Source organism: Danio rerio, chromosome 7 (genome assembly GCF_049306965.1).
Source record: "Danio rerio strain Tuebingen ecotype United States chromosome 7, GRCz12tu, whole genome shotgun sequence".
NCBI lineage: Eukaryota > Metazoa > Chordata > Actinopteri > Cypriniformes > Danionidae > Danio > Danio rerio.
In genome coordinates, this window is record NC_133182.1 from 19,704,623 (window position 1) to 19,717,535 (window position 12,913).

General features: G+C 34.0%; 1 protein-coding gene across 1 annotated transcript in view; it reads left to right on the plus strand.

Moving 5' to 3' along the window:
* Positions 1-10,830, plus strand: part of LOC141375336 (uncharacterized) — a 60,712-nt gene extending 49,882 nt beyond the window's left edge. The window contains exon 2 of the mRNA XM_073908268.1: positions 9,712-10,830. Coding sequence (XP_073764369.1) covers positions 9,712-10,586 — 875 coding nt within the window. The 3' untranslated portion in view covers positions 10,587-10,830. The remainder of the gene's footprint in view (positions 1-9,711) is intronic.
* The last annotated feature ends 2,083 nt before the right edge of the window (positions 10,831-12,913 follow it).

Sequence of the window (12,913 nt, forward strand, 5' to 3'; positions counted from 1 at the left end):
GCAGCTGGGGTGCCAGAAAAAAGAACATAAAATTATGGACGTTAAACTACAGAAATTTTCTTAAGTTTAAATTTATGGTAAATTTCTGTAATTTAATGTCTGTTATTTTATTGTCAATTTCTGTAATTTAACATCTGTTATTTTCTGGTAAATGTCTGTAATTTAATGTCAGTTATTTTACTGTCAATTTCTGTAATTTAATGTCCATTATTCACTGGTAAATTACTGTAATTTAACATCCGTTATTTTCTGGTAAATTACTGTAATTTAACATCGGTTATTTTCTAGTCAATTTCTGTAATTTAACGTCTGTATTTTCTGGTAAATTTCTGTAATTTGATGTCAGTTTTTTTCTGATAAATCTCTGTAATTTCATGTCCGTTATTTTCTGGTAAATTTCTGTAATTTGATGTCCGTTATTTTCTGGTACATTTCTGTAATTTGATGTCCGTTAATTTCTGGTACATTTCTGCAATTTAACATCCGTTATTTTCTGGTAAATTACTGTAATTTAACATCCGTTATTTTCTGGTAAATTTCTGTAATTTGATGTCCGTTATTTTCTGGTAAATTTCTGTAATTTAACGTCTGTATTTTCTGGTAAATTTCTGTAATTTGATGTCCGTTATTTTCTGGTAGATTTCTGTAATTTGATGTCCGTTATTTTCTGGTACATTTCTGCAATTTAACATCCGTTATTTTCTGGTAAATTACTGTAATTTAACATCCGTTATTTTCTGATAAATTTCTGTAATTTAATGTCTGTTATTTTCTGGTAAATTACTGTAATTTAACATCCTTTATTCTCTGGTAAATTTCTGTAATTTAACGTCTGTTATTTTCTGATAAATTTCTGTAATTTAACGCCCATTATTTCATGTTTTTTGTATATTTCACCACAGCTGCCGGAATAATTTTTTTTACAGTGTATATATGAATAAATTCAATCAGACTAATACAAAACAAACATTTTAATTCAATTATCTGCAAAGAAGTTCCATATAGACATATTAAAACCATGTATATTTTATGAGTTTATATTCTGTTCATATAACACATTCAAAGCAGTTCAAGTTTGCTTGATTTGTTTAGATGCACAATGGGTACACGATTAAATCATGCTGATTCAGCAAATAATCTTTTTGAGTGTAAGTGACCCTAAAACTACAATTTACTTGTTTTACAGAAGACAAAAGAAAATCTGAGCAAACATGGCATTTAACGGCACTAATTCTCTGTCTAACTGCACCTCCCAGTCTGCAAGCAACTATTCGGAGAATGCATCTTTTGAGTGCACAGATTTAATTTTTAGTGTTCTCCTCACGGGCTTCTCCTCTCTTGTGAATGTAGTTTTCATTCTGCCTCTGAACTGCTGGATCCTGTGGCTGGCAAGAAGAACCACTGCAGCATCTTCAGACTTTGTTGTTTTAAATCAGGCTGTTGCTGAGGTCATTGCCAACATCTTCATCGTTGTTTTTGTGTTAGGCGCAATCTTTAACGAAAAAGTTGTCATTCTCATTTCTGTTTACCTGTGCACGACGTTAATTGTGGGTCGACCACTCTTCCAAACCTATTTCTGTGTGGAGCGTTATCTGGCAGTGGTCCATCCGCTAGTCTACCTAAAATACACCAAAGCCCCAAAATTTAAGCTGCCTTTTGTTGGACTGATTTGGCTGACACTGCTAATTATGGGATGGTTTATTATGAATTCCTACCCTAGAATACCAAGGTTTTACATAGGAGTGTTTTTAGTCATGTTAGTTGTGTGTTCATTTTGCTCTGTCATGATTTTGTGGGTTTTGAAGAGACCCAAACCAGGGGATGGAGAGAAAGCAGGAGCGTATCAGCTGAAGAGAAAGGCTTTTATAGCTGTCACAGCCATCTTGATCACACTGGTGTTTGGCTATGGCACAGTCTCGTGTGCTATTGTGCTGAGGGATCAACTTCCATACAGCACTTATTGTTTAGTCCTAAACTTCAGCTGGTGCACTCTTGTGCCAAGTGCTGCAGTTCAACCTTACCTGTACCTCTCAAAAATTGGCAAGTTGCCTTGCATTAAAAGCTAATTTTTTTCCCCCTATTCTTCCAAAACAACTTCAACCCCCTCACCTTAACCCATCCTTTCTAAACTCAAAACATATAAATGGTTCAGAGATGTACATTTCATATCTATAACAATCACACAACAAAACCTCAGACTGTACACTAAAAACATGATGTTTTTTCTGCTTGTTCAAACTACTTATTTAATAAGATGAATCAACACAATCCTTGAGATTTTTGGGGGACTAATTATTTTATGTTTAATCCACTTTAATTAGTAAAAACAATTAGTTTACTTAATCAATTTGTGTTGTGACAACATGAAGAAACTGTGCAGAACCCAGCATTTTTCACAGTGTAATCACACGTACATTTAGTCTCAGCTTTAGTTTTGTTTTGTTTATTGTGAGACCTACTGCTTTTATACCATTTCTCCTATTTGTACAGTTTTTTCTCCCTTTCTTCTCTTCTTTCCTTACACGTGTCTTTGTTGAAAAGAAGAAAAACTATTAATCTTTTGTGTGTTTATTTAAAAGTTTTGTTTCTGCCATTAAAACATATATAAAAAGATATTGTGATTTCGTCTATTCTTTTTTCAATTCAGTTAATTTAGTTTTTTTTTAATCTTATGTTAAATTCACTGTCAATATAGTAAAATATCACTACATCAAAATATAATTTCTAATTAGACACATCTGCAACATTTTTCAAAAAGTAGGGAAACATTTAAAAGAATAAATCAAATAAATAATCTAATAAAAATTACCATGGAAGCTTGTTTGCAACAATGGATTAAACAATAAAAATGATTGGAACTTTTTATATAACTTTTTAATCCCTTTTCATACAGTTGCATGTTTATTTTGCTCAAATATTTTCTCAATTTTGAGTGTACTGTTGAAGTCAGAAATATTTGCCCCCCTTTTAATTAATTAATTAATTAATTTTTTTATTTCCCAAATGATGTTAAACAAAGCAAGAAAATTTTCACAGTATGTCTGATAATATTTTCTTTTCTGGAGAAAGTCTTATTTGTTTTATTTCAGCTAGAATAAAAGCATGTTTTATTATTATTTTTTTTTTTACATTTTAAGTTTAAATTTTTTAAGAAAAAAAATAAACGGGGGGCTAATAATTCAGGGGGGCTTATAATTCTGACTTCAACTGTATGTCTTGCATTTGTGACTTCAATAAATAATCAAATAAAAATGAAGTTGGAGTAATGAGATCGAAGGTGGCACTCAGTATAGAAAAATAACCTTGATGCATTTAGGCTTCACAAAAAAACATGAAATATATAAAGATATTTTACTACCCAATATAATAATTATGATCAAATGAAATGCAACTAACCTGATGAATAATCTTAAGATTAGGTCTATTTTTACAGTTTTTTTTCAGTGGCTTTGGGGCATTTCTCCCTACACTATTTACATTTGCACAACAGTTGCAGTTTGCATGTCTCAAAACAATTAGTCATTTGTGCACATCCTAGTAGCAGTTTCTCATTTCTTCCAACACGTTGCAGATGCTTTTGGACATGCATCAATTGCTTTCATACAACTTCATGCTGTTTATGACACTTTAATTTGCTTATGTCATGTCAGTCAAAATGAACTAAACTTGTGAATGATGAATAGTCATTCCATATAAAACTAATAGTTCTCATTTCATTACTTGAGTCATTACATACAAAAATTTTGAACTAGTTGTCAAAATCTGTTAAAAAAATTTAATCTTTATTTTCCTGAAAATGTCTTAAAAATTGAATAATTTCCTGAATGATTTACAGACCTGTGTGTGTTGTAGGCTCAGTTCTATTATGTACTGCAATATTGTTTACAGTTGTGCACAGCTCTACCCAAAAGAAGTTTTTGTTTGTTGTAAATAAGGGCGTATTTATTTTTTGCACAATGCTGTGAATAAATTAGGATTGCAAAGAGCAAATGCAGTAAAAATGTGAAACATACATATTCAGTGTCTTGTACTCAGATATACCTCACTAAATGCAGCGATGTCTAACTTTGCTGTAGTTCTCATATGGTTGTGTAAATAGTATATAGGGCTGTCTTGAGCATTTTCAGGAAGTGTCACCAAAATCTGACTTTTTTGCCTTGGAATAAATGAACAGAGTAAACTGTTATAATAAAAACATGACAAAGCCATTCGACTGTCTTGTTCATAAACAATGGTGTCTGGACTTTATTTTTATGACACGGGGGTTTTGAAGAATAAGCTCTCCATTTTGAGCAAGTGACGCACTTTTGCACAAAAACCTAGTTTTACAGACAATATCCCTACATTTTTTACAGTAATTGTTTGTCATTTAAAATTATATGTAGAACTTAGTAAAATGACAAACAATCTCTCTAAATTCACAGTTTGACTTTCATTTTAGGTACTTTATCATTAAGACAAATTACTGACATTTTTGTTTTTTTTCACACAGGGAATATTTTATTTTAAATTATATTCAAAAATCCGTAAAAATTACAAACAATATCTGTAAATTAACAACTTGACTGTAATTTTATGAACTATATAAGTAATGACAAACTACAGCAATTTGTCTGTTTTATACAATAAAATTGCCGTATTATTTACACAGTGTTTTTTCCTGTTTTTTATGAAGTACATTTAACATTAAAGTACATTATGACGCGTTTCTCTTCTTTTGCCCTGCTTTGTTTGTTAATTGTTTATGTTGTTTGCTGCTGGGACTGACCATTTGCCTGTTGTTTGACCATGACTCTGGATTCCCTGCATAATGTTACATCTGTTTACCACTGTGTTGACTGTTGTTTGCCTCTCTGTGTAATAAACCCGCATTTGGATCTGCACTCGTTTGTCAACTTTCCCTTCACGTTACAGTTCCATTTCATTTAAGATCTGTAACTGAATCATTCCATATAACTTAAACCTCTACATGTTTTACATAAACACTATTCAATAAAATGTAACAACTGTCATTTTAAAGTTGTGAGAATTTTAATCAGTTGTATCTCGTTGTTGTTTTTTCCAAAATGTTTTGATCCAAAATAAAACTGTTAAATTACGCTCATGAGCATGTCTTGGCATTTTATTAAAGGTGTTTAATCGTAATGATTTAGGGAAAATTCTTTTAAAAAACATTGTTTTCTCTTGAACTTTTAGTGCAGTCACTTTATTGAAGGTGTTTGATCATAATAATCTAGAAAAGGTCTGTAAAATAACAGCGTATCTCTGTCAAAGTCTTATTGTGTTAACTTATTAAATGGATTTGATCGTGATAATCTAGGAAAAGTCTGTAAAATAACAGTGTTTTTCTGTAAACATTTTAATAAAAATATCTGTAGATTTATTATTTTTTGCACTTTATTTCAACAAAGACATTTTACCGTAATTTTATGGTTTTTGTTTGACAGCCGTAGCTGCCAGTCATTTGACCTTTTTTTATGATTTTTTTTTCTTACAGTGCAGTTTATCAACTAGGTTTTGCAGTTTGTACTTATTGTTTTAAGAAATGCATTAACTGTTGTGCAGTGTTGGAAAATAGGAATCACTTTTTTATTATTTTTGTCTCTTTTTCTTTTAATCAAACAATTATTTGTATTGGTCATGTAAGGGTCACATATTAACTGAACTTCTACGGTTGTGTGTGAGTGCTGTGCATACTAATTAGCATTAGATAGATGCGGGTCCAAAATTAGATTTAGCTCTGCAGAAACTTCCTGTCTGAAGAGAGGTGTTAAAACTGAACACAGAACACAGAAAGATGTATACTTTGTTGTTGGGCAGAGAATTCGTAGAAAAAGAGGAAGTATGTCGAAGGTGCGGCCAATGAAGGACTCAACAATGACTGACAAGTGACGTTACACCAAAACTCCACCTGTTAATATCAGTTGTGTATATATGCTGGAGTCAGGAAATGTTTGTTAGTTGCGAACCTCTTGAATGTAATTCTTATTGCATTGGGGAAACGTAACCCAGAGCTCTGTGATCGAATTATTCATTTGTATCTAATAAATTACTAATATTTTTGGCATTGAAGAAAACCCTCTCCAGACCTTTTCTTATTGAACACGCATAAAAATTGGCTTGATATTCCAACAACAGAAATGCACTAGTGTTGTGAGAAACGCACCAAAGCCACTGAGAAAAACTGTAATTTGTAAACACCATGCATCCTCATTTACCATATTCGTTCAGTTCTCTCTGACCTCCATAAACTGTAAATGGCAATATACAGTTGAAGTCAGAATTATTAGCGCCCTCTGAATTTTTATCCCTGTTTACCAACACCCCCCCCCCATTTCAGTTTAATAGAGAGAATATTTTTTCAACACATAACAGTTTTAATAACTCATCTTTAATAACTGATTTATTTTATCTTTGCCATGATGACAGTAAATAATATATAATATTTTACTAGATATTTTTCAAGACTTTTTTACAGCTTAAAGTGACATTTAAAGGCTTAACTAGGTTAATTAGGTCAAATAGGCAGGTTAGGGTAATTAGGCAAGTTATTGTATAACAATGGTTTGTTCTGTAGACTACCGAAAAAAATTTGCTTAAAGGGGCTGATAATTTTGACCTTAAAATGTTTTTGTTTTTTTTGTTTATTAAAAACTGCTTTAAATTTAGCTTAAATAAAAAGAAGAAAAATATTATCGGACATATTGTGAAAATTTCTTTGCTCTGTTAAACATCATTTGGGAAATACAAAAAAAAATTATAATTAAAAGGGGGGATAATAATTCTGACTTCAACTATAAATATAAAACATACCAACATTATTATATAAAAATAACTAATTCTCAGTTGTTTGTGCATTGGTTCCTAAACCTGTTTAGCCACCAGAGACCTTTATTCCTGCAATTAGTTTTTGTTCAGTATATAATATCACCACTTTTGCAAAATCAATGCAAATGAAATGTTGAAATATTATACATGTAGCCACATATTGATGTTATGAATATTTTCACACCCTACTTCAATCATCACTTACAAATCTCTTTGCTGATAAAAGGAGGGACTGTCATATTAAAACACAGTACAAATAGACAACATCTTGAAAATATATCACAGCCTTCATGGATCTGTGCAACTGTGAGTATGTTATTTTAAACATGTATTGCTTTATAAAAGGTTGAACGATTTTTCTTTTGATGGATACGATTTTACCTTTTCTCTTTGCGAAAAACATAAGGAAATCAAAAGGAATATGGCACTAAATAACTCTGAGTTTTCATCGAATTGCACTTTTCAGCCTGAAATGAACTCTTCTGGTGTTTTTGAGTGCACAGATTCCTATCCAGGATATTTCCTCATTGCTTTCTACACGCTTGTGAATGCTGTTTTAATGTTACCTCTGAATGGCTGGGTTTTGTGGCTGGCAAGAAAATCTGCGGGTGTTACAAACGCAGACTTTGTCATTTTGAATCAGTCTGTCGCTGAGATTATCGGCAACTCCTGCATCCCAACTTTTCTGATAGGTGCTATGCTCAACAAGAAAATCTTTATACTTATTTCTATTTACCTGAGCAGTACTTTAACTGTGGGTCGACCGCTCTTTCAAACCTATTTCTGTGTGGAGCGCTATCTGGCTGTGGTGCATCCGCTGGTCTACCTAAAGTACACAAAAGCCCCAAAACACAAGCTGCCCTTTGTTGGACTGGTCTGGCTGACAATTCTGTTATTTGCATGGTTTAATATAGATTCCTATCCTAAAGTGCCAACATTTTACATTGGAATTTATCTGGCAATGTTAGTTATCTGTGCATTTTGCTCTGTGATTATTTTGTGGGTTTTGAAGAGACCCAAACCAGGGGATGGAGAGAAAGCAGGAGCGTATCAGCTGAAGAGAAAGGCTTTTAGAGCCGTCACAACCATCTTGATCACACTGGCCTTTGGCTATGGGTCAGTCTCATGTGCGATTTTACTACGGGATCAACTTTCATACAGCACTTATTGTTTAATCCTTGGCTTCAGCTGGTGCACTCTTTTACCAAGCGCTGCAGTTCAACCTTACCTGTACCTCTCAAAAGTCAAAAATCATTAAATGTGTGATGTTGCAGCTGAATTTTGTTATAAATAATACAACCGTTTGATATTCATGATTTATACATCTACATCCTGTTAATATTATGTATCGCATAAAGATTCATTCATTAATTTTCTTTTCGGCTCAGTCCCTTTTTTAATGCGGGGTCGCCACAGCGGAATAAACCCCAACTTATCCAGCACATGTTTTACGCAGTGGATGCCCTTCCAGCTGCAACACATCATTAGCAAACCCATCCACACACACACTCATTCAAACCCACGCAAACGCGAGGAGAACATGCAAACTCCACACAGAAACGCCCAGCCGAGGCTCGAACTCGAACTAGCGACCAACAGCACTACCTACTGTGACAACTGCATAGATAGATAGATAGATAGATAGATAGATAGATAGATAGATAGATAGATAGATAGATAGATAGATAGATAGATAGATAGATAAATAGATAGATAGATAGATAGATAGATAGATAGATAGATAGATAGATAGATAGATAGATAGATAGATAGATAGATAGATAGATAGATAGATAGATAGAAAACAAATTAGTTTAGAAATGAACTTCTGTGTAAAAAAATGAAATCACACAGGGCAAAATTATTGAACACATGAAGACACAATAGTGTAAAAGGCCATGGAAAGCCAAGACAGCAGCTGAAATAACTTGAAACGTGTTTAGGTAGCAACCCTCGTCTGTGTAAATGAAGAATTAAATTTACACTGTGTAAATGAAGTCCCTCTAGGATTCTGCAAGACTTTTTTTCAGATTTTTGCAGCCAAAACTAATAAAAAATTAAAATGTTTAAAATAAAAACATTTAAAAATTAAAACATTTAACCAAGACAATGATCCCGAACACAGGCATGGAAACTCTCAACTCTCAGAAAAAGAAAATAAAGCTGCCAGAATGGCCCAGCCAATGAACTGACTTAAATCCAGTAGAAAATAATAAATAAAGAGCACTAAAGAGCAGAGTTAATAGATGAGACCCAGAGAGCATCAAGATGTTTAGTCTTGAAATCTAGGGGGAAAATCACAGCTGAGCACTGCATATGACCCTATTCTTCATAGAATAGTCATCTTGAGGCTGTCATTACCCAACAAATTCATACATTCCAGTACAGTTGACTACCTTCTTATGTCATTCCATTGTTATAACACGTAACATAATTTCTAAAATTGTTTTGTTTTGTTTTATTTTTGTTTGGATTGCTTTTACCTAAATCTGGGTCAATTTCATGTCAACAGCTCCTTCAAAAACATATTTATTAAAAATGATGATGTGTGTTCAGTAACTATGGCAGCTGTAGATAGATAGCTAGATGGATGGATGTTTTGTTTGCATATTTTCCAGGTATCCTTCATTGTTAGACACACACCTGACACAAGTAATAGAAAAACACATGAGATCAACTACATTGCATAAAAATACTGGAAGCACTACATGAATGTACTCTCACAGTCATTTTTTCCACCTCTGGGTCAGTATACAAACTAACATCAAGTTATTCATTTATACTGCAAACCATTTACATGTTCATTAAAAGGTGTAAGATTTTTTTGTTGTATGCAGCTTTCAAAAGAATCTTCATTTCGTAATTCTGCTTCTTGTTCTTTAGATACTCACACTTGTTTGTTGAAGAGCAAGATGAATGACACAATCTCCACAAACAAGACATCCTTCCCTGCTTTCACATGCACAGACTCCTTCCCAGGAAATATCATTGGGATTTCTGTTACAATATTTCAGATGTTTGTCCTCCTGCCCATCCAAAGCTGGGTCCTCTGGCTGAGCACTGCTGCACTTAAAAAAAGGAGACGTCTGCCGGGATCAGAAATCTTTACAGTGAGCTTGGCTTTGTCAGAAATGTGCAATGTCTTCTTTTTTATTTCATCCATTATTGCTTATGCTCTTCACTTTCAATACACAGTGCTGCTTCTTATGTTCTTTTCTGGAAGCTACATGGTTGGACGTCCCTTTATGAATAGTTTGTTTTGTGTTGAACGCTACATAGCCGTGGCTCATCCGGTGATTTATCTCAACCCGGCCTTCATGAAGTACAGATATATTGCGGCTGGTATTGTCTGGATCTTGATTTTTACCTATGGAGCATTTTTTCTTAAAAGCTTTCCAGAACCACCCATTGAAGCCTACCTTACCTCTTTATCCTTCAGCCTGTCGGTGATCACCGCTTGCAGTTTAGGGGTGCTTAAGGTCCTGCTGAGGCCAAGTCCTGGTGAAGCACAGAAGGAAGGGATGCACCGTCAGAAAAAGAGGGCGTTTGTAATTATCACTGGTGTACTTGTTTGCATATCTGTTGCATATGGCATGGATTTGTTAGTTTTCAGTATCAAAAAATATATCAGTTATGATTCTTTCTGTGTGGCGTTGGGCATCAATTTGTGGATTATTCAGCAAAGTAGTTTAATACAGCCTTTTCTGTATCTGTTCAAACTTAGCAAGCTTCTGTGCATTGAAAAAGTTTTTCATTAAAACAGGAAAAGTTGGAGCCATAGTGGATGAAACACGTAAAAAAAACATTAAAAATTTATTACAGGACTGTCAAAAATCGATTAAAGGACTGTCGTGTTATTGATTTTTGACATGTTTTTGACACCAATATTAGGTGTAAATTTAATGTCATTTTAACATCAAGGTAGTTTAAGTGCATAACAACATACAAAGTTTGTAGTTTGTAATTGAAGTTTTCAAATGAATAAAAGTTTTCTTATATTGTAATCTTTTTTGTGTTGTTATTTTGGTGGTCAAAAGGGCATACATGTGTGGAAGTCAAATGGACATTAAGGGCTCTATTTTAATGATCTAGGCACAAAGTCTAAAGCGCATGGCGCAAAAGCATTAAGGGTGTGTCTGAATCCACTTTTGCTGTTTTAAGGATGGAAAAATATGCTCTGCGCACCGGTGCACAGTCTAACAGGGTTATTCTCTTATGGGTTATGGGTGTGTTTTAAGCATAACATGCATTAAACCAATCAGAGTCTCATCTCCCATTCCCTTTTAGAGTCAGCTTGCGCCATGGCACATTTGCTATTTACATGGTCGACTTTGTAAGTGGATAAACTGAAGCTTCACTTGCGAGAAAACAGTTAAACACACCAAGCCTTCTCCATTCGGCCTCTCTACATTTAGACATTTACATTTACATTTAGTCATTTAGCAGACGCTTTTATCCAAAGCGACTTACAAATGAGGACAAGGAAGCAATTTACACAACTATAAGAGCAACAATGAATAAGTGCTGTTGGCAAGTTTCAGGTAAGTAAAGTGTAAGAAGCAAAACACAAGTAATTTTATTATTTATTTATTTATTTATTTACTGTAATACAGTTAGCGGTAGAACCAGAGAGGCAATTGCAGATTAGGAAGGGAAGTGGAGACTAAATAGTTGAGTTTTTAGTCGTTTTTTGAAGAGAGCGAGTGATTCTGCCGTTCTGCTGTAGTTAGGGAATTCATTCCACCAACCGGGCAGATTGAGCACGAGCGTTCGGGAAAGTGATTTCTTCCCCCTTTGATGTTCATTCACAGAACGAAAGTTTCTGGAGGGCACATAGATCTGCAGAAGTGAGAGCATATAAGAAGGAGTGCAGCCAGACGTCGCTTTGTAAGAAAAACATCAGAGCATCAGAGGCAGCGACCGCAAACGGATGAGCAACGGAGTGACATGTGCTCTTTTAGGTTCATTAAAGACAACTCGTGCTGCTGTGTTCTGAATCAGCTGAAGAGGTTTGATAGAGTTAGCTGGAAGTCCAGCTAGTAGAGAGTTGCAATAGTCCAGTCTGGAGAGAACAAGAGCTTGAATAAGAAGTTGAGCTGCATATTCAGATAGGAAGGGTCGGACCTTTCTGATGTTGTAGAGTGCGAATCTGCACGATCGAGCAGTTCTAGAAATGTGGTCAGAGAAGTTTGGTTGGTCATCAATCGTTACTCCAAAGCTCTTCACCATTTTGGATGCAGTAATGGTTGCCCCGTCCATCTGGATTGAAAAGTTATGATGTAGAGTCGAGTTGGCAGAAACTTCAAGCATTTCTGTTTTCGTGAGGTTAAGCTGAAGATGATGATTTCTCATCCAGTGTGAAATGTCTGACAAGCAGGCTAACCCCAGTGTTTAGATGCTGTAGGTTGGACACCTCTCCCCTACAAGACACCCTGAATGACCTGTCAGAGAAGTAAGATCTGAACCACTGAATAACATTGCCTTCAAAGCCCAGTGACTCAAGCATAGATAGCAGGATCTGGTGGTTTACAGTGTTTTTACTTTCTCTTTACTTTACTTTTACTTTACTCCTTTACTTTCATGGATAAGAAAATGGTGTTGTACGCACTCCACTGAAGACATCCATTAGTCTACATAATTAATTTCACTTGTTAAACACAAAATTTTTTGAAAACTATTTCTACCTTCAGTTCTAATTTTCAGCAAACAAATAAATGAACAATAATAACAAATTATATTCAAACACACGTCATATTCTTATACCCCATATAGATGCAGACGCTGCATTGTAATAATCTAGGAAAAGTCTGTAAAATAACAGTGTTATTCTTTAAACATTTTAATGAAAATATCTATAGATTTGTTATTTTTGCACTTTATTTCAACAAAGAAATTTTACCATAGTTTTATGGTTTTTGTTTGTCATTTGACCTTTTTTTTAAAGATTTTTTTGTTTTTGTTTTACAGAGCAAGTAATTACAATTTATTACTTTAAAGAGCCCATATTATTCATGAAATAGGGTCATATCTTGGTTGTAAGGGTCTCCAACAACAGTTTAATATGCATGCAAGGTCAAAAAACACT